We start from the raw sequence: 21,111 nt of genomic DNA on the forward strand, positions 1-21,111 counted from the left end.
TTGCTTGAAATAGTTTGGATCTAACATTTTATTTTATACATAAATTCAGAATCTTAATATTTAAATGTCAGTATGTTGTCTGTTTGCACTTTATTAATCCAACTGATGTGCAGAGTCACCGCATAATATTTATTCATTTAGAGTGTTGGAAGGGCATACTCATTCTGTGGAACTTATTTAAGCAGCCAGACCAGGTGTACTGCTGTCCTTCAAATTTGGTATACACTTTTTAGCTGAATAAATTAAATAAACTAATTTTTTTTCTGCTTTATTTCCCAAACCCCCCCGTACATAGTTGTATATCTTAGTTGCAGGTCCTTCTAGTTGTGGGATGTGGGACGCCGCCTCAACGTGGCCTGACGAGTGGTGCCGTGTCTGCGCCCAGGATCCAAACCCTGGGCCGCCGCAGCAGAGCGCGCGAACTTAACCACTCGGCCGCGGAGCCGGCCCCTAAATAAACTAATTTTAAATTTGATTATTTATATTAAAGGAATTGTTTCTGATGAGTTGGTAAGAAAGAAGTTTTAATGGATAGAATGTCCGATAAGGATAAAGCATAGGCATTTTTCTAACTTGGTTAGGCAAATTTTTGAGGGTGAATGGGTGGAAGCAGATGTTTAAATCAAGATATAAAATATTGTACTTTACCAAATTTATAAAAACAAAACTGTACTGAGTACAATTCAAGTGATATTTAACTATCAAGACAAACCATTACTGAACAGAATGGCAGAGGTTTTTCATCCATATAAAAGATAACTGGATGTTATGTTTTATTTCCTTTTACATTTAGAATTTGATCGTCATGAAATCCAGATATATGAGGAGGTAGCCAAAATGCCTCCCTTCCAGAGAAAGACGTTAGTGTTGATAGGAGCTCAAGGTGTGGGACGAAGAAGCTTGAAAAACAGGTTCATAGTGTTGAATCCCACTAGATTTGGAACTACAGTGCCATGTAAGTTTTCTTTGCTTTTTATTTGACAGGAAAGCATGAGGGGGGTGGCAGTGGCAGATTATTATTATTTTTATCCCCAAATAATATTTGATTATGCAAGTGAAAACGAACAAGAAGATACTGAAAAGCTCAGTGGCTCCACACTGTCTTGAAATAGTGCTGTAGCCCTGTGGGCTTGCTGCCTCGTGGCAGTCGCTTCTCCAAACTCTTCAGTCCGGAAATGTTAGTTAAGTGCAAAGATTAAGAGTTGTGGCAAAATCGTCATTGACTTTGTATTTTCTTGTTCAACTGATGTCTATCTGAAAAGTATTTTTCACAGATTTTAGCATAAAGAAAAGGGAGAAACCTGCTGGATCCTCAGACACTCCCAGTGTCACAATCCTTTTGTGAATTTATGTGATCAGCTTGTAGCTCTCAGTCCTGCAAGTTTATAAACCTGATTTTTTTCTTTTCTTTTTTTTTTCCCTCCCCTGAGGAAGATTAGCGCTGAAGTAACATCCATGCCAATCTTCCTCTATTTTTTAGTATGTGGGCCGCCAGCACAGCATGGCCGCTAACAGAGTGGTGTAGGTCCACACTTGGGAACCGAACCTGGACCACCTAAGTGGAGTGTGCTGAACTTAACCACTAGGCCACTGGAGTGACCCATAAACCTGGTTTTTGATAGCACATCGAGAGCAATTCATCATCCAGAGCAGGCAGCATTAATTAAGGTCCCAAAGATTGGTATAGAAAGTAAAATAATACTGATGGGAGATGTAACCATCAAGTGAACCAAACACTCATTTGATGATCTTTGCATTCTTTCCCTATTTACATATTTACACGGAAAGTTAATGATATCAGAAGGATGCTTGATGAGAATGAAATTAGATCAAGGAGTTAGATGATATCACTGAATTATTACAAGGACTAATATACATTTCTCTTTATTTTGGAGACCTATGAGTCTTTACCTGTGGGCACATACGTGCTCTCCCTGCTCAACAATGCAGGGGACAAACCGGTGTTGCCTTCACAACTCCCCTTTCTCTGTCGCTAATGCTGACCAAGCCCTGTTTTGATTCACACAGTATTTCTTTAGGTATATTAACGTGCTTAAGCTGTTCTGAGTCAAACCTTAGCCTCACGTCATTCCATCTCTTTTAGATGAATTTTAGAGTGTCTCTGCTTCCATCCAGTGTGTTTTGAGGTTTAATTCTCCATGGGTCATCTTAGCGCTAAAATTCTTGGGGGTTGGTTGAGAGAATGACCTCCTCATTGTCCCCATGTGCTGTTTGTAATCCCTTCACGGTAAGGCTTTGGATTCCATTGTAGGCACTTTAAATCACTCAATTCAGTCACATCCTGGTTGAGTAGTTAACAAAATAAAAACTTCACTATGATCCAAGTATTTTATTTTACATTTGTATCAAATTTATAGAGGTACAGTATTTGAATCAAGTAGTTCTTGAAGATATATAATGGAAAAAATAACCTCCTGTCTTCCCCTACCCCACCTCTGGCCTACTTACCAGAAGCAGTCGCTTTTCATTCCTTTTGCTATTTCTTTTAGTAGTATTCCATATTCTTAATGATGTCTTCACTCTGCTATTTCTTGCTTTATCCAATATAGGTCTTAATCTATTGACTTCCTGACTATCCTCCAAATATAAAGATAGCTCTAGTTTCACTTAATTCAGTTTTGCTTTCTTTTTTGTTTATTTTAAAGTATGCTTTTTGGTGAGGAAGATTGGCCCTGAGTTGACGTCTGTTGCCAACATTCCTCTTTCGCGCCCCCCCCAAAGCCACAGTACATAGTTGTATATCCTAGTCATAGGTCGTTCTAGTTCTGTCTGGCATGCCACCACAGCATGACTTGATGAGTGATGCGTAGGTCTGTGCCCAGGATCCAAACCGGCGAACCCCGGGCCACTGAAGCAGAGCACGTGAACTTAACCACTTAGCCTTGGAGCTGGCCCCCTAGTTTTGCTCTCTTGAACGACCTCTCCCTCTCCCTCAACACAGCAATTGGCAGAGTTCTTTCTTCCTTCCCCTCCTTACCTTGATTTTATGTGTATATGTGTATAATTTATTTTAAACCAAAGACTCACTTATCCAGTAAGTCATTTTTTTCCTTAGCGATCTGTCTCAGAACCCTGTCTTCCTGCTTTAGTGAGGACTATGCACTCTCTATAAGATGTATATTTCCTACCTTGTATTTGATTAATTTTATTTAGCTGAGAATAGAAATTCTAGGTTGTAAAACTCAAAAGATGTTACTTTTGAATCCAATTCTGTTAAGTCCAATGCCATTCTAATTCTTGTTCTTTCATTCATGACCTGATTTTTCTTTTGGGGTCTTTTGTTTGTTTTATTTTATTTTTGTTTGTTTGGGTTTGTTTGTTTTCAGTAGACTATCTCTGCTTTCCTCTGGATTACTTTTTCTGTTTGTGGTATATCTATGTATGTTTTCTTTTTTACACTGGAGAATTTTTTTTCTTTTATGTACTGGTCCTCGGTTGTACATCCATACTTGAAAGTAAAATGTTAAAACTGGTTGGAAGCTCTGTGTACACAGTATTCTGTGTGCTTGGGCAAGTCTAGGCAACTGGCTGAGCTTTATTTTATGAGATGGTCAAGAAGTCAGCTGTTTTGTTGGGGGAGCCCAAAATGGTGGTATAAGAAGGTTTTTTTCTTTTTTGGAGCTGTTAGATTTCTCCAGAGAAAAGTCTTCAGATATTCCCTTGCTGAGAGTATTCTCTAATCAAGAGAAAAGGAGGAGGAGATATGGATTAACCTGCTCCAGGTGCATAATTATCCCCGCCGCACCAATTTTTAGCTTCTTGCTTCAGAGTCCCAAGTCTCTTCAAGGGTCTATGGGATAAAGCAGTCCCATTCTCATCCACAACCCCCCTCTAACGCTTGAGCTTGCAGCTTCTGCCCTGCAAAATCATTACCTTGGGGGCTGGCCTGGTGGAGTAGTGGTCAAGTTTGCACACTCCACTTCGGCGGCCTGGGGTTCACACGTTCTGATCCCGGGCAGGGACCTAGCACTGCTCATCAAGCCACACTGTGGCGGCATCCCACATAAAATAGAGGAAGATTGGCGCAGATGTTAGCTCAGCAACAATCTTCCCCAAGCAAAAAAGAGGAAGATTGGCAACAGGTGTTAGTTCAGGGCCAATCTTCCTCACACACAAAAAAATCATTACCTGAAGTTAGTTTTAATATGGTATGGCTTATGGTGCTCTAGGATTTGATTTTTTGTTTGTATTTTTTCATTTTAGTTTTAAATTTCTTTTCCTTTGAAATTTTTCATCTTTTTAAAATTAAATTTGTTGTATATAACAAAGCTGATTTAAGAATCATAGTGATAATCATAATAATAAAATACATATGTTCTCAGGCTCCAGAATTGTCAGTGTCTCTGAAGCTCACTTGTATGCTTTCAACGCACAACTAATCAAAGGTGGTAACTATGTAGAACTGCGTGTTAACCATTCCTGGGCCTTTCTTCACCCTTTTACCACATATATTTCTTTTTTCTTTTTCTTTTTTTTTTTTTTGCCTTCCAAAACTTCTGTTTCTTTTCTAACAGCTGTGAGATATAATTCATATATCATATAGTGCACCCACTTAAAGTGTATGCTCAAATGGTTTTTCCTATATTCGCAGAATTGTACAGGCATTACAACAGTCAATTTTAGAACATTTTTATCATCCCAAAAAGGAACATTGTACCCATTTCCCATCAATCCCTTTTCCTCTGCAGCCACTAATCCACTTGGTGTCACAATAGATTTGCCTATCTGGACATTCCATAGGAATATAATTATATAGTATGTGGTCTCTTGTGACAGGCTTCTTTTCTTAACATGGTATTTTCTAGGTTCATCCATGTTGTAGCAGGCATCAGTACTTGGTTTCTTTTTATTGCTAAACGATATGTTAGTTATCTCTTCATCAGTTGATGGACAATTGGATTGCTCTATTTTTTAGCTATTATAAATAATGCTGCTCTTAACATTTGTGTACAGGTTTTTGCGTGGGCATATGTTTTACTTCTCTTGGTTATATACCTAGGAATGGAGTTGGTGGGTCATATAGTGACACTGTGTTTAACCTTTTGAGAAACTGCTTAACCTTTTGAGAAACTGTTTAACCTCATTGAGAAACAATGAGAAACATTGTTTTCCACAGTGGCTGCAACGTTTTACACTCCCAGCAACATATGAAGCTTCCGGTTTCTCTGCATCCTCAGCAACATTTGTCATCTGGTTTTTTTATTATAGTTATCCTAGTGGATGTGAAGTTGTGTCTCATTGTGGTTCTAATTTGCGTTTCCCTAATGGCTAATAATCTCCGGCAACTTTCCATATACTTATTGGCCATTTGTTGATTTTCTTTGGCAAAATGTCTATTCAGATTAATTGCCCTTTTTCCAATTGAGTCATCTTTTTCTTGTTGAGTTAACAGGAGTTCTTTTTATATTCTGGATGCAAATCCTTTATCAGAAATATAATTGCAAATATTTTCTCCCATTCTGTGAGGATTTTTTATTTTCTTGATGGTGTCTTCTGCACAAAAGTTTTTCATTTTGATGAAGTTCAGTATTATGTATCTTTTTTTTCTGTTACCCATGCTTTGGGTGTGATATCTAAGAAGCCCTTGCCTAACCCAATGTCACAAAATTGTACTCCTTCTACTTTCTTCTAAGAATCTTATAGTCCTAGCTCTTATATTTAGATCTATGACCAGTTTTGAGTGAATTTTTATGTAAAATGTGATGAAAGGGTTCGACTTCATTCTTTTGCTTGCAGATACCCATTTGTCCCACACAATCTGTTGAAAGACTGCTCTTTCCTTCATTGAATTGCCTTGCCCCTGTTGTCAAAAGTGAAGATTTATTTATGGACTCTCAATTCTATTTCATTAACCTGTATGTCTGTCCTTATGCCAGACCCACATTGCCTTGATTACTGCCTTTTTGCAATAAGTTTCAAAATCAGGAATTGTGACTCCTTCAAATTTGTTCTTTTTCAAGATTGTTTTGGCTATTCTGGCATTTCTATCTAAATTATAGGATAAGCTTTTCTGTTCCTGCCAGAAAGACAGCTGGGATTTTGACAGGGATTATGTCGAATCTGTAGATCCATGTGGGGAGCATTGCTATCCTAATAATGTTAAGTCTTCCAAGCCATGCACATGAGGTGTCTTCCCATGTGTTTAGGTTTTCTTTAATTTCTTCCAATGATACTTGTAGTTTTCAGTGCACAAGTCGTACGCTTCTTTTGTCTAATTTATTCCTAAGTATTTTAACATTTTTGATGCTATGATAAAAGAGATTATTTACCTAAATTCCTTTTCAGATTGTTCATTGCAAGTGTATAGAAATACAACCAATTTTTGTATGTTAATTTTGTATCCTTTAACCTTGCTGAACTCATTCTAATTTTTTTGTAAATTTCTCAGGATTTTTTTATACACAAGATCCTATCATCTGCAAATCAAGTTAATTTTCCTTATTCCTTTCAATACGGATGTTGTTTATTTATTTTTCTTGTCTAATTGCCTTGATTAGAACCTCCAGTGCAGTGTGGAATAGAAATGGCAAAAGTGGACTTCTTTGTCTTGTTCATGATCTTAGATAGAGAGCATTCAGTCTTTGATCACTAAGTATGATTTTAGTTTAGTTTTTTTGTTGCTAGTCTTCATCAGGTTGGAGGAATTCTCTTCTATTCCTAGTTGGTTGCCTTTTTCATCATGAAAAGGTACTGGATTTTGTCAAATGCTTGTTCTTTGTCTATTGAGATCATTATATGATTTTTGTTTTTTATTCTTTTATATTAATTGCATTCCTGTGGTAAATCTCATTTGGTCATGTTGTGTAATCCCTTTTTTGTGCGTGTGTGTATGTAATCTTTTTTATATGCTTCTAGATTCAGTTTGCTAGTATTTTGTTGAGGATTTGTGCATCTATATTCATAAAAGATATTGGTCTATAGTTTTCATTTCTTGTGACGTTGTCTAATTTTGGTATCATGATAATACTGGACTTATAGAATGAGTTGGGGAAGTGTTCCTTCCTCTTCTGTTTTTTGGTAGGAGTTTGTGAAGGATTGGTGTTAATTCTACTCTGTTTCATAGGATTTACCCATGAAGGCATCTGACCCTGGGGTTTTTCTTTGTAGAGAGTTTTGATTACTAATTCAATCTCTTTACTTGTTATAGATCTAGTGAGATTTTCTATTTCTTTTCCATCAGTTTCAGAATTTCTGCAGGGTCCATAGTAATATCCCCTCTTTTGTTGCTGATTTTAGTAATTCGAGTCCTCTCTCTTCTTTTCTTGGTCAGTCTACCTAGAGGTTTGTCAATTTTGTTAATCTCTTCAAAGAACCAATTTTTGCTTTTGTTGATTTTCTATATTGTTTTTCTGTTCTCTATTTCATTAATTTTGGCTATAATCTTTATTTCCTTCTTTCTGCTTGCTTTAGGTTTTGTTTGCTATTTTTCCATTTTCTTTAGGTGAAAGGTTAAGTTATTGGTTTGAGATCTTTTATAACAGTAGGATTTATAGCTATAAAGTTCCCTGTTAGCACTGCCTAGCTGCAACTCATAATTTTTGCTGTTGTGTTTTTGTTTTCATTCATCTCAAAATATTTTCTAATTTCGTTTGTGATTTCTTATTTGTCCCATTGGTTATTTAGGAGAATGTTGTTTAATTTCCACGTTTTTAAATTTCCCACATTTCTTCTGTTATTGATTTCCAATTCATTCCATTTGTGGTCAGAGAATATTTGTATGATTTTGCTCCTTTTAAATTCATTGAGACTTATTCTGTGATCTCAGATATGGTCTATCCTGGAGAATGTTCCAGGTACACTTGGGAAGAATCTGTATTCTGCTGTTGTTGGGTGGAATGTTCTATAGATGTGTGTTAGGTCTAGTTGAGTTACAAGATTGTTCAAGCCTTCTGTTTCCTTGTTGATCTTCTGCCTATTGGTTCTACCCATTTTTGAAAGTGCGGTGTTGAAGTCTTCAGATATTATTGTTGACTTATGTTTTTCCCTTCAGTTCCGTCTGTTTTTGCTTCATGTATTTGGAGGCTCTGTTGTTAGAGGCATGTATGTTTGTAATTGTCTTATCTTTCTGTTGGATTGACCCTTTTATGATAAAATGCTCTTCTTTGTCTCCAGTGACAGTTTTTGCCTTAAAGTCTATTTTTTCTGATATGAGTAGTATAGCTACTCCAGCTCTATTTGGGTTACTATTTGTGTGATGTATCTTTGTTATCCTCTTACTTTCAACCTTTTTGTGTCTTTGAATCTAAGGTGTGTCTTTTGTAGATAACGTATAGTTGGATCACATTTTTTTTTTTTTAAGATTTTATTTTTTTCCTTTTTCTCCCCAAAGACCCCTGGTACATAGTTGCATATTCTTCGTTGTGGGTCCTTCTACTTGTGGCATGCGGGACGCTGCCTCAGCGTGGTTTGATGAGCAGTGCCATGTCCGCACCCAGGATTCGAACCAACGAAACACTGGGCCGCCTGCAGTGGATCGCGTGAACTTAACCACTCGACCATGGGGCCAGCCCCGTGGATCACATTTTTTTCTGATCCATTCTGCTAATCTCTGCCTTTTAATTGGAGTCTTTTATCCATTTAATGTAATTACTGATAATGTAAACGTGTCTCAATATGGGTTCACCTGATTGTTTCCTCATAATTAGAGTTGGGTCATGCATTATTGGAAAGACATGTCATGTTTTATGCTTCTCTGGACATTGCATCAGGAGCTACATCTTGTCAGTTTGTCCCATTGCTGATGTTAACTTTGATTATTGGTTTAGGTCATGTCTGATAGATTTCTCCACTGTAAAAGGTAACTTTACGTCCATTTGTCACTAATAAGTAGTATGTTCAAGGACATTTTGAAACTCTGTAAATATTCTCCTCAACAAACATTCACCCAATGGTTTTAGCATCATTCATTACTTTAAAACCTTTCCCTAAATTTGGGGAAACAACTGTCAGTCTACTAAAATCCCTTCTCACTTTGTTTGAATATACACATAAACTTCATTTCCTAGTGTCCTTGCAGTTGGATGTGGTGACTTGATTAAGTTGTTTCTGCCAAGTATGTAACTAACTGGTTTGTCAAATGGCTGAGCTCTTTGAGGTACAAACAGGAAAGAGCTCTATTTTTGTCCAACCACTGACTTTATACATGTTCTACTGGGTGTTCTCTCCCTCTCCTTTCCCTTTAGCCCCCAGAAGATTCTTTAGCTTTCTAGTTACTTTAAGTTATAAGAACTGTGTCATTTTGTTAAATAAGACTCACTTTCAGGTATTTTTTTTAGAAAAGGCTAGTCCAATTCAAAACTTAACTGTTGCATCCAATTCACTGTTTCTGCCTTCCTCACAGCTCATTCCTGGCCCGTGGCTTAGGACCTGCACTGTGAAGGGAAGGGTGTAGCTGGTTTCAGTACTCTCCCTTCACGTCTCCTCTGCTGCTTCTGGGTTCTCAAGGGCTGGGCAGGAAGAAGTGGGGATTCAAGGGAAAGGGATAAAGTGCTGTCATATAAAATCTTGTCTGTTGGAGAATGGACTCCTTTGTGTCACAAATGTCCAAATACTGACTCTTCAATGAGGCCTATTTGCAGCTTCTTTGGAGACTCTGTAGGGACCTCCATGCTTGGCAATCTCCTAGCAAGGGTATTAAGTTCTCCAGCTGTCTCCTTGAGAGCCCCCCAAGCTCCCATCCCGTGTTCATGTTCTCTTTTGCTTGGTTCTCTACCCTTCATACTGTCTTTCTGTGCAGGATACCTTCAGAACAGTTCAAGCCAGGCTATCTTTTGAATATACACACGCAGCCCACAGGAAGCTCGTTCTTGCTTTGCCAAACAGTGGGAGTACAAGCCACCCCACTAAATGTCATCATGGGCTTTCAGAATTCTCCAGGGAGAATCGTTTTACCACGGGGTGAGGAAAGAAGAAAATAAACCATTTCCCCTTGAATCCATGACTCATTACCTCAGTGACTCCTTTTTCTGTGTACGTAGCATAGACGTGGGTAGATAGGTGATCCAAGGACCAAGATGACCACTTTTCGGTAAACTCTGAAAGAGGAGGCCCTAGATCTTTGGCATGCTAGTACCTACTTGGTACGTGAGGGAAATGGTGAGACTGCAAGAAAAGTCTCATTTAACATTCTGTTTACAAATATAAGAAAACTATTAAAATAACTTCTAATTAGAGAATTATTATATTATTCAAATAAAATTTGTGTATTTTTTCCTGTGCTTAACACACTGATCTTTCTTTTCTTCAAACTCCTCAGAGTTATCATTCACACCTTTTTGTTCTTGTTGGTCCCTCGTCCTGGAATGCTCTGCCTCCCAGATCATCACGTGCTTGAAATTTACTTTTTATTCAGGTCTCATCTTCTCAGAGGAACTTTATTGATGATTCAATCTAAAGTAGCCTCCCCAGGGGCCGGCCCGGTGGCGCAGCAGTTAAGTGTGCACATTCCGCTTTGGTGGCCCGGGGTTCGCTGGTTCAGATCTCGGGTGCGGACATGGCACTGTTTGGCAAGCCATGCTGTGGTAGGCATCCCACATGTAAAGTAGAGGAAGATGGGCATGGATGTTAGCTCAGGGCCAGTCTTCCTCAGCGAAAAGAGGAGGATTGGCAGCAGTTAGCTCAGGGCTAACCTTCCTCGAAAAAAAAGAATAAAGTAGCCTCCCCAATACCTAGTGGTTGTGTTTTGGCACCTAAATTTTTGTTATTTAACTACTCACCTATCTCCACGTTCAAGAATGTGTCCCATGAAAACAGAGAGCTTGTCCATCTTTTGCACTTCTGTAGACCCAGCATCCAGGATAGGATCTGGCATATAGTGTATACCCAATAAATATCTGATGAATGAATGAATGAACATTGTATCATGAGCTCTTTCTCACAAGTCATTACATTTTTTTTGTAAATATTAATCCTACAACTCCACAACAAAAACAACTCGATTCAAAAAAGGGCAAAGAACTTGAGTAGACATTTCTCCAAAGAAGATACAAATGGCCAATAAGCACACAAAGAGATGCTGAGCATCACTAATTCATTAGGCAAATGCAAATCAAAACCTAAATGATACTCCACTTCATACTCCTTAGGATGTTGTAATATATTTTTAAAAGAACAAAACAGAAGATAAGTATTGGCAAAGATGTGGAGATATTTAACTAGTGGGAGTGTCAGTAGTACACTCACTGTGGAAAACAGTATAGCAGTTTCTCAAAAAATTAAACATAAAATTATCATATGACCCAGCAATTCAACTTCTAGGTATATACCCAAAAGAATTGAAAACGGGGACTCAGATATTTGTCCATGAATGTTCGTGGCAGTGTTATTCACAGTAGCTAAAAGGTGGAAATAGCTCACATGTCCCTCAGTGGATGAATGGATAAACTAAATGTGATATGTACAGACAATGGGTGTTATTTAGCCTTCAAAAAGAAGGAAGTTCTAATCCATGCTATGACGTGGATGAACTTTGAAAATGTTATGCTGAGTGAAGTAAGCCAAACACGAAAGGACAGATAGCATATGATTCCATTTATATGAGGTACCTCGAATAGTCACATTCGTAGAGACAGAAAGTGGAGTAGTGGTTACCAGAGCCTTGGAGAGTTATTGTTTAATGGGTAGAGTTTCAGTTGAGGATGCTGAAAAGGTTCTGGAGATGGATAGTGGCAATGGCTGCAGAACGATGTGTATGTACTTTGCCGCTGAATTGTGTACTTAAAAATGGTTAAAATGATAAATTTTATGTTATGGATATTTTACCATGATAAAAAAAAACTAAAATCCTTAATCTTAATAGCTGCTTAGTATTCCAGCATGTAAGTATACTATGCTTTATTTAACCATTACTGTTATTGCACATTTATATGGTTTGAGTTATTACTTTTGTTATAAGAGATGATAAAGTGTGTATATATAAATCTCAGATGTAAAATTATTAGATCAAAGGATTTATATAAATGTTTCAATTTCTTAGTGCCAAATTAATTTCCAGAAAGATGTACTCTTTTGCCTTTCAACAGATCTTTAATTTTAGTAACGATTCAAATCTGAATTTTTATATAGAAAGATTTATGTTTATCCATACAAGTCAACTCTCACTTCTTTATATAATGCAGGTGTGTTTTGCTTCCCTTTAAATCATTCACATTTATACTTATAGCATCTAGCTTTTTCTTAAGCCTCAGAATCAACACAAAAAAGAAACACTGATAAAGTATGACAAGTTTGCCTAATTTCTGATATACAATATTGTGCTACACGTTGTAAGGTGCAATGGATGGGGAAGCCTCATAGGGAAGGAGGTTAATGCTGGCATTGTAGTAAATTGATTTAAATTTCTTTATACTGTAAAATGATCCTAAAATAAAATAGAAGAAACTGTTAATCTAGGGGGGTAAGCTACCTTATGACATCTTTAACATTGACATCTTGAACTTAGTTAAGAAGTAAAATGTTACTTTATTGAGTGGTTCCTCATTATTTGAAGAGCTGCTGAAATTTAGAATTTTGTCTGTCAATCACAAAAGTTAAATTCTAAGAAATCACATTACTTAGTTGTTTAGCATATAAACCTAAGAAATCAGTTATAGTCAAGCCACTCTGTTCTAATTTCTCTGTTCTGGCAATGGACAGGGGCTTAAATATGTGGCAATATAGATTTTTTTTTTTTTTGAGTCTTCACTGGAGAATGAGATTGTAGTTAAAATTCACTTGTGAACTAAAAATATTTCTCCAAGAATTAAGATTCCCTCAACATGTTGGAGGTGATGACGGGGGCAATATGTGTGCCTATACATATTTATTTCAAGCAGCACATTCCCATATATGGTTTCACTGTAGAGCTTAACCAAAAAATAGTACTCTTCTAAAATTATGATCACAGATATTGAGCCAAGTCCTAGTATGTATTTGGGGAGTTTAAAATTGCCTTAGAAGTTTTATCATATAACCTTTGGTAAATAATTCCAGAAACCTTAGAGATCACACATTTTTTTAATATGAAAAGCCATCATAACATCTTGAAGATCTTTAAGTTATTTTATAAATGCTCTCCACAGTAGTCTGCGATGATCACCGTCAAGGTTGAGCTGGAAAACAAGGGGAAAAAGCGAGTCCTGTTGTACATAAAGATCTCATTTATGTATTAGACCCTTATTATTGAGCTTGAATTTGAAGTTCATTTGTTCTTATAATGGTTTTCTTGATGTATTAGGCTTATTACAAATAGTCGAAATACTGTCAACTTTTGATCTGATTACTCTCTGATTTTAATTGTATGTGCTTAATGATTTTGTCATGTATTCTGCATCTGTAAGTAGAAGTAGAATGCTTTTATATATCTGATCCAGCCAAACTCAGATTAAGCCTAAATTTGAAAATAACACACACACGCACAAATTACTTCTCTTCTTCCAAGCTAGTGTAGACACGTTGGCAGGTGGCACCTAACTCTGCACCTTTGCAACAGTATGAAGGGCGATAATAGTCCATTCCTAGCATGACCCAACTTGTAAACGAGTTGGATATCTCTGAAAGGATTCAGAGCTCTAAAGTAACAGACAAAATGAACCTCTAATTTTTGACTTGGTCTGTTCACTCTCATTCTCTCAGAAAGAATATGTTACATCAGAGTAGAAGATGTTAATAATAGACCATAATAACATAGAGGTGGCGAGATCCACCACTGAGGTGCAAAAGAGAACAGTTAACATTTGCGAATATCAGCAAGCAGGAAGCTAAAGGAAAGGATTGGTGTTGAGGCAAGATAAAGGAGAGATAATTTGTAGGTAAAACTACACTTTAGAAAATTGATAATACCAACTAAGAATAGGAGAACTTTGCTCACTTGTTGGGCACTCAATTAGGAAACGTTACAGCGTAGAGAAAGGATAGAAGTGATATTCCCTAAGGAGAAGAGGAGCGCTGGTTAACTGGAACATACCTCACACTTACTAGGATTCACCATAATTAAGCATTTAAATTTAGCACTCTGTTTCTAGGTAAATATATTTTGAGTTTCGGACTGACTTGATAAAGCACATATTTTTGATACAAATTGTATATTAGGGACTACCTCTTATAACATTCCTATAGATGAGGAGTCAGCAGACTTTTTTATTCAGGGGCCATGTAGTAAATATTTTAGGCTTTGCAGGCCATCTGGTCTCTATCACAACTACTCCATTGTAAACGAGTGCCACTCTAGGCGACACAGCAAATGAGCATAGCTGTGGTCCAGTAAAACTTCATACAAACATAGGAAGCAGGCCAGATTTGGCCAGAAGCCATGATTTTGCCAACCCCTGCACTAAATAGAAAAGTCTCAAGCTACCCTGTGCATTTTAGTCTATTTTTTAATACCCTGCACTCTCTTTATACAATTCTCAACATTATTTTACTTAGTTACTTCACGGAAACCAAGGGAAGATGAAAAAGATGGCCAAGCATATAAATTTGTGTCACGATCTGAGATGGAAGCAGATATTAAAGCTGGAAAATATTTGGAACATGGGGAATATGAAGGAAATCTCTATGGCACCAAGATTGATTCTATCCTTGAAGTTGTCCAAACTGGACGAACTTGCATTTTGGATGTCAACCCACAAGTAAGCCGCGTGGATTCCAAAACTGTTTTTAAAATTTTGTTTCCTATGGAGTTTTTGTTTCGTTTTGTTTTCAGATTGTGAAGGTGGCTCTTTCCCCATATTACCTGTTCGTGATAGAGAACCTTATTATGCATCCACAGGTAGTTAAATAAATCTCTGATCAGTTAGCCAGCAGAGGCTTGGATAGCAATAGAAACGTGATAGAAGTTTAGTATTTATGTACTTGCTCAAGTAATATATAAATGCATGTGTTATGAAACATTGAATTTTTTTTTTTAATTTTTTTTTTTTTAAAGATTTTATTTTTTCCTTTTTCTCCCCAAAGCCCCCCGGTACATAGTTGTGTATTCTTCGTTGTGGGTTCTTCTAGTTGTGGCATGTGGGACGCTGCCTCAGCGTGGTCTGATGAGCAGTGCCATGTCCGCGCCCAGGATTCGAACTAACGAAACACTGGGCCGCCTGCAGCGGAGCGCGCGAACTTAACCACTCGGCCGCGGGGCCAGCCCGAAACATTGAATTTTTTAAATTTAAACAAGTCTGCAACATAAAGAATAAAAAATAGAAATCGCAACCCTTCCCACCCAACACACACACGTGCATTCATTTCATTCTCATTCTGTGTCGGTCTTACCAACCCCCTCTCACCCCTGTACACTCAGCCCAGCCTCACTTCCCTACTCAGAGATACGTATTATTGTTTTGGTGTTTGGTGTTTATCTATCTGTCATTTTAGTGTGCCTTAAATACAAATATTTACATTAAATCTAATAGGTTTTCTATTTTTGTTGTTTCTTTTTTACATAAAGGGAAACATTCTATCCAGATTCTTTAGCTCTCTTTCGTTAAACAGTATTTCTTAAAGATCTTTTCTTGTCAGTTACCGTAGAGCTTTTTTTGTTCTTTGTAATTGTTGCATATTATTTCCTAGTACAGATGTATATTAATTTATGTAACCACTCTATTTAATAGACACTGAGAGTATTTCTGCGTTTTCAATATTAACAGAATTCTACAATTAACATAGATAGTGTTTACATCATTCTTGATGATTTTTTGAATCATTAAGTTTAATACTATGTTCAAGAAGATCAAAGAGTAGTGAGACAGAGGGCAGAATACGGTTAGTGGTTCATTATTTTAGGAAGGTATTGTATGGTATCCAAAGGATAGAAGGGGGGCAAGTATTAAATTACATCCTTAATCCTTAGGAAGAGGGCGGATAAGCTTTATTTAGTATTTAGTATAGATTAAAGGGGAACAGTTCAGATTCTGATGCTATGTCAATTGGTTTGTAATTGTTCTCTACACAGGCCCTGAAAGTGCTGAGGACATCTGAGTTCATGCCCTATGTTGTATTTATTGCTGCTCCAGAACTAGAGACATTACGTGCCATGCACAAGGCTGTGGTGGATGCTGGTATCACTACCAAGCTTTTGACGGTAAGCAGGTCTTTTCAGGCTAACGATATTGTTTTCCTCCTAAAATTTTTCCTCTTCCTTTTCTTTTAGGCGTGTTTAACTTTAATCATATTTATGAAATAAATATACTATATAAGGTATTATAGAATAAAAATTCATTCCCTAGAGATAGTTATAATTTGGAACAGTATTACTTTTCCATAAAAGTTATTGTGCGCTTTATTTTAAAGCAAAAGTTTACTGCTCCTATGTAAATGAAATGGGCCAGTATTGAAATATGCATGTTAATCCAGACCCTTTATTTTACTGATGAGGAAACTGGGTCCCAAGACCATTAACAAGCATGTTCATCATATGGTTGACTGCTGGTAGGGTTACTTTTTTTTATATTATGGAAAATTTTAAATATATACAAAAGAGGGAGAAAATGAACTCCCATGTGCTCATTACCTAGTTTCAATAATACGAAGCCATTTTTATTTCAGTTTGACCTCTCCTCACTTCCTCTCTTACCTTGAATTACTTTGGAGCAAATATTTGATATCATATCAACCATAAATACTTTAGTATTTATCGCTAAAAGATAAAAACTTTTTAAACATAACCCTAACCCCATTAACACATAAAAAATTAATAAGAGCAACTTCTTAATATCATCAATATTCAGTCTATATTGTATTTTCCCCAAGATTTATAATTTTTTTTTTTGCAGTTGATGTGTTCAAATTAGGATCCAAACAAGATCAACACATTGCATTTACTTGGTATCTTCTAAATCTCTTTTTTTTCTTCAGCTTAATTGAGGTATAATTGACATACAATAAACTGTACATATTGAAAGTGTACAATATGATAAGTTAGTTTGAGCAGGTCTATACAGGCATGAAGCCATTGGAATCAAGATAATGGACCTGCTGTCACCTCCAAAGGTTTCCTTTGCCCCGTCAGAATCCCTCCCTCCTGCTCCTTCCTCCTCTGCCCACATTGTAGCTGATAAGCCTTGAAATCAGGTAGTGTTAGTCATCTTTGTTCTTTTTCAGGTTGCTCCGTGTCTCTACTTAACTTTTTCAATATCTGAAATATAGTTATAATAAGTATTTTCATGTCACCATCTAATTCTCACATTTGTGTCAGTTCTGGATCAGTTTTGCTTGAATGACTTCGCTCCTCATTATGGGTTGTATTTTCCTGCTTCTTGGCAATCCTGGTAATTTTTTATTGGATGCTGGACATTGTGAGATTTGTTCTAGGATGCAGTTATTTGGAAATAGTTTGTTTCTTTCAGGCCTCGCTTTTAACATTTGTTAGGTTAGACCAGAGCAGTTCTCATTCTAGAGGCAGCTATTCTCCACTACTGAGGCAAGACCATTTGAGCACCCTCCCAAACGGCCTGTGCGCCATGAGGTTCTGTTCTGCCTGGTGGGAATAGGTACTGTTCCTGGCTCGGGATGAATACCTCTCTTTCTCTCTGGTGGTTCTTCAGTGGCCTCGGGTAGTCATACACGTGCCCTGATTGGTACTCAGCTGAATGCTGGAAGGGGACCTTCTTCAGGTCTCCGAAGTTCTCTCTCCCTGCTACTTTTCCATTCCGGTGCTATGTCCTGTGAACTTTTGCCACCTTGGTCTCCGTGGGCTCTTAACTCTGTCCCAACTTAGAAAGTTCAGTAGGCTCTACCTGGGCTCTGGCTCATGTGCTGCAGCCTAGAGACTGTTTCAAGCCAGTGAGCTGGGGCATTCATAGGGCTCACTTCATTTGTTTCCTGTCTCTTGGAGATCTCTGTCTTTTGTTGCCTAATGTACAATGTCTGAAAAATTGTTGTTCCATATGTTTGTCTGTTTTCATTGTCAGGCAGGAGGGTTACTCTGATTCCTGTTATTACATCTTATCTGGAAGCAGGCATCCCTTTAGTCTCTTTTACTCTGTTAAATTCTCACTGCTTCCCTCCCTCCTCTCTCTCTTAACCTTCTAATTTAATTGTTCAGGAACTTGGGTCGTTTATCCTGTAGAGAGTTCCATGTCTGGATTTTACCAATTCTGTCATTTTCCTCTATTCCTTGTATTTCCTGTGAACTGATAGAGGCTTGATCAGATGCAGGTTCAATTTTTTTTTTCAAGAATGACTGATTAGTGGGGGACCAGCCTCATGGCATAGTGGTTAAGTTCGCGTGCTCTGCTTTGGCAGCCTGGGGTTCCCTGGTTCGGATCCCAGGCATGGACCTGGCACTGCTCATCAAGCCATGCTGTGGCAGCATCCCACATATAAAATAGAGGAAGATGGGCGTGGATGTTAGCTCAGGGCCAGTCTTCCTCAGCAAAAAGAGGAGGATTGGCAGTGGATGTTAGCTCAGGACCAATTTTCCTCCAATAAATAAATTAATAAAATTTTTTAAAGTTTTTAAAAAAGAATGACTGATTAGTGGTACTTCTTGTTTTGTTACATGATGAGGCATATGAAAGGCTGTCTCTCTTATTGTGATAAAATTCATCAGTGGGTTCAGATGATGTTAGCCTGATCTCTAAGTTCCCTAGTAGCTTTTCACCTAATGATTTTAGCAAATTTTATTGAACTTCACCTGGATCAGCTGCTTTTTAGCGATTTTAAAGTGGTAATATTTTAAGTTTGTGCTTCTTTCTGCATTTATAAACTAGATTTCTTCCCCAAAAATAACTTTTCTTTATCAACTAGTTCATTGCCCCTAAGTAGAGTTCATATAGGGAAGTCAGGATATATGCTTGATACTTTCCCTTTATAGGTCAATTTTCAGAATAATGGGTTTGTTCCCTAAGAGCCTCTAGAGGTGACAGGTGACCGGATGAGGTTTGTTTTCTTTGTATTTTGGTTTCATCATGAACACATGGATTTAAACTTACTGTGTTTTACTCTATTGTAGTTATTATTCTTATGGATACTCAAATTGTCCCATCTCTGACCAATTGGAGCTTATTCAAGTTGGCCCTGGAGACCTTATTTCATGAGCCTAATGGTCTTGGATGGCTCCCTTACTACCTGGTGTGACAAATGTTCCTGGCTGCACTGCACCTTTCCTATTCCAGGCCAGGAAGCAGCTCTTTCTCCCAGACACTCTGGTTCCTTTTAGGGTAAATGGTATTTTAAGACTGTAACACTAGGGATGCACACTGTCCCAAGGTTGATCGTCGTTTCTAGCTACAGCTTTCAGGTAAACAAAGCACAAGGATATATGCTTTTCTGCTTATACGTTTGAAGGAACCGTGTCATGAATTCTTACTGATACTTCCCAATCAAATTCAGGATACCGGGTTTTTATTTAACCTCTTTTATGTTATAACTTCATTCTTCTATGTGGAGTATCTCAGTTCTCAGAAACACTGGGAATGTTAGAACATCACATAACTGCTCCTCTGCTTATGCAGCAGTACACACACAACGGTGCGAGTGAGTCCACCCACACGACTAGATGTGATTGCTGCAAACTGTTTTCTTCCTTATTTTTTTTTTTAACCTTAGGGTTTATCCCAGTAAGTCTATACAGGCAAATCTGGTGTTTTAAAGTCACTTGGAATACTTCCTCTCTGTGTACTTAGGTCAGTTATTACTCTTTGATGTTTAAATTGTCCTATCTTCAGCTAGTAGGAGCCTGTTCAACTTGTCTTCTGAGTCGTTTTAACACAACCCCAGTAATCTTTGATGAGTCTCTGCTTCCCGGTACGACAAGGTTGTCCTTACCTGTTTCTTGGCCCAGACCTGGAACCAGCCATCCAACGGCCCTGGTTCCTTTTAGTGGGAAATGGTATCTAGAGATAATGTAGGTGTTAAAGTTGTGCATTCAGCTTAGTTGGTCATTCTTTCTAGGCCTTTCAGTGGCCAGGGGTAGGAAAGACATTTTCCTTTTTTGGAAAACATACATCATTAGTTCAATTTAATTGTTCCAATTCAAATATACATTATTTTTACTTAACTTCTTTGACTTTATATCTGACTTTTTTTCTCTGATGCTGAAAATCTCGGTTCCTGATAACATTAACATAAATCCTTACTTTACATATATAAACCAAGCACACACTATATGTACAATTTCTAAGTAATAATATCAATATTAACAATGTGATTATTGAAAAGTTTTAGGGTTAAGACTTTTTAAAAAATTGTTCTTAAGATATATCGCACTGAGTATTAAATTATTTTATTTTAAAGTCACTGAAATAATTCCTTTCTGCGTGGTTAAGCCATCAACTTGAAACACAGGTTTATTTCCTTTTGTTTTTGACTTTTAGGTATTGGTCTTTTTTTAATTTGAATTTAATTTTCTTGTATAATTCTATACATTTTCATAGTTCCAAAGTAAATCTTAAAAACAAAAACATCTAGCTTTTCTCTGTCTTCTCCACTCTATTCCTTCCCACCCACATAGGGAGCCATTTTCACTACTTTTTTTAATTTATTTTTTTATTAGATTGGCAACAGTTGTTAGCTCAGGTGCCAATCTTCTTTTTTTTTCTTTTCCCCCTCTCTGCTTTTTCTCCCCAAATCCCCACAGTACATAGTAGTATATTTTAGTTGTGGGTCCTTCTAGTTGTAGCATGTGGGACGCTGCCTCAACATGGCCTGATGAGTGGTGCCAGGTCCACGCCCAGGATCCGAACCAGTGAAATCCTGGGCTGTCGAAGTAGAGTGCGCAAACTTAACCACTTGGCCACGAGGCAGCCCTCACTACTTTTTTTAATATAAGCAAGGATGTATGTGTCTCCTCCCTCCTCCATTTCTTACATAAAAGGTAGCTTATTACATATAGTAGTCTGCCCGGATTTTTCACTTCCCAGTGTATTCTGGAGATCACTCTACGGACATGTCGAGAGAGATTCTTTATTCTTTTTTCCATCTGTATGGTTATTGCATTATTGTTACAGGACTGTTATTGTCAAAAAAACTGGTTTCGTTTTTCTTTTAACAAGCCAGATTGCTATTGACTATAATAGGTAAGAGTTGTTTTCACTTTGAGTTGTGGCCTGTTTACTCATTTATAATAAAAGATATTTTAGTTGTTTCAAACTTCTCTAGAGATCTCAGTGAAAGTACTGACTAAAT

General features: G+C 37.4%; 1 protein-coding gene across 16 annotated transcripts in view; it reads left to right on the forward strand.

Annotated features, from left to right (window-relative positions):
- Nucleotides 1-21,111, forward strand: part of PALS2 (protein associated with LIN7 2, MAGUK p55 family member) — a 101,419-nt gene that overhangs the window by 78,232 nt on the left and 2,076 nt on the right. For all 16 annotated transcript variants that reach the window (XM_070616015.1, XM_070616025.1, XM_070616026.1 and 13 more), the window contains 3 exons: nt 794-955; nt 14,425-14,627; nt 15,938-16,066. In XM_070616015.1, coding sequence (XP_070472116.1) covers nt 794-955; nt 14,425-14,627; nt 15,938-16,066 — 494 coding nt within the window. The remainder of the gene's footprint in view (nt 1-793; nt 956-14,424; nt 14,628-15,937; nt 16,067-21,111) is intronic.

This window comes from Equus przewalskii, chromosome 4 (genome assembly GCF_037783145.1).
Source record: "Equus przewalskii isolate Varuska chromosome 4, EquPr2, whole genome shotgun sequence".
Taxonomy (NCBI): domain Eukaryota; kingdom Metazoa; phylum Chordata; class Mammalia; order Perissodactyla; family Equidae; genus Equus; species Equus przewalskii.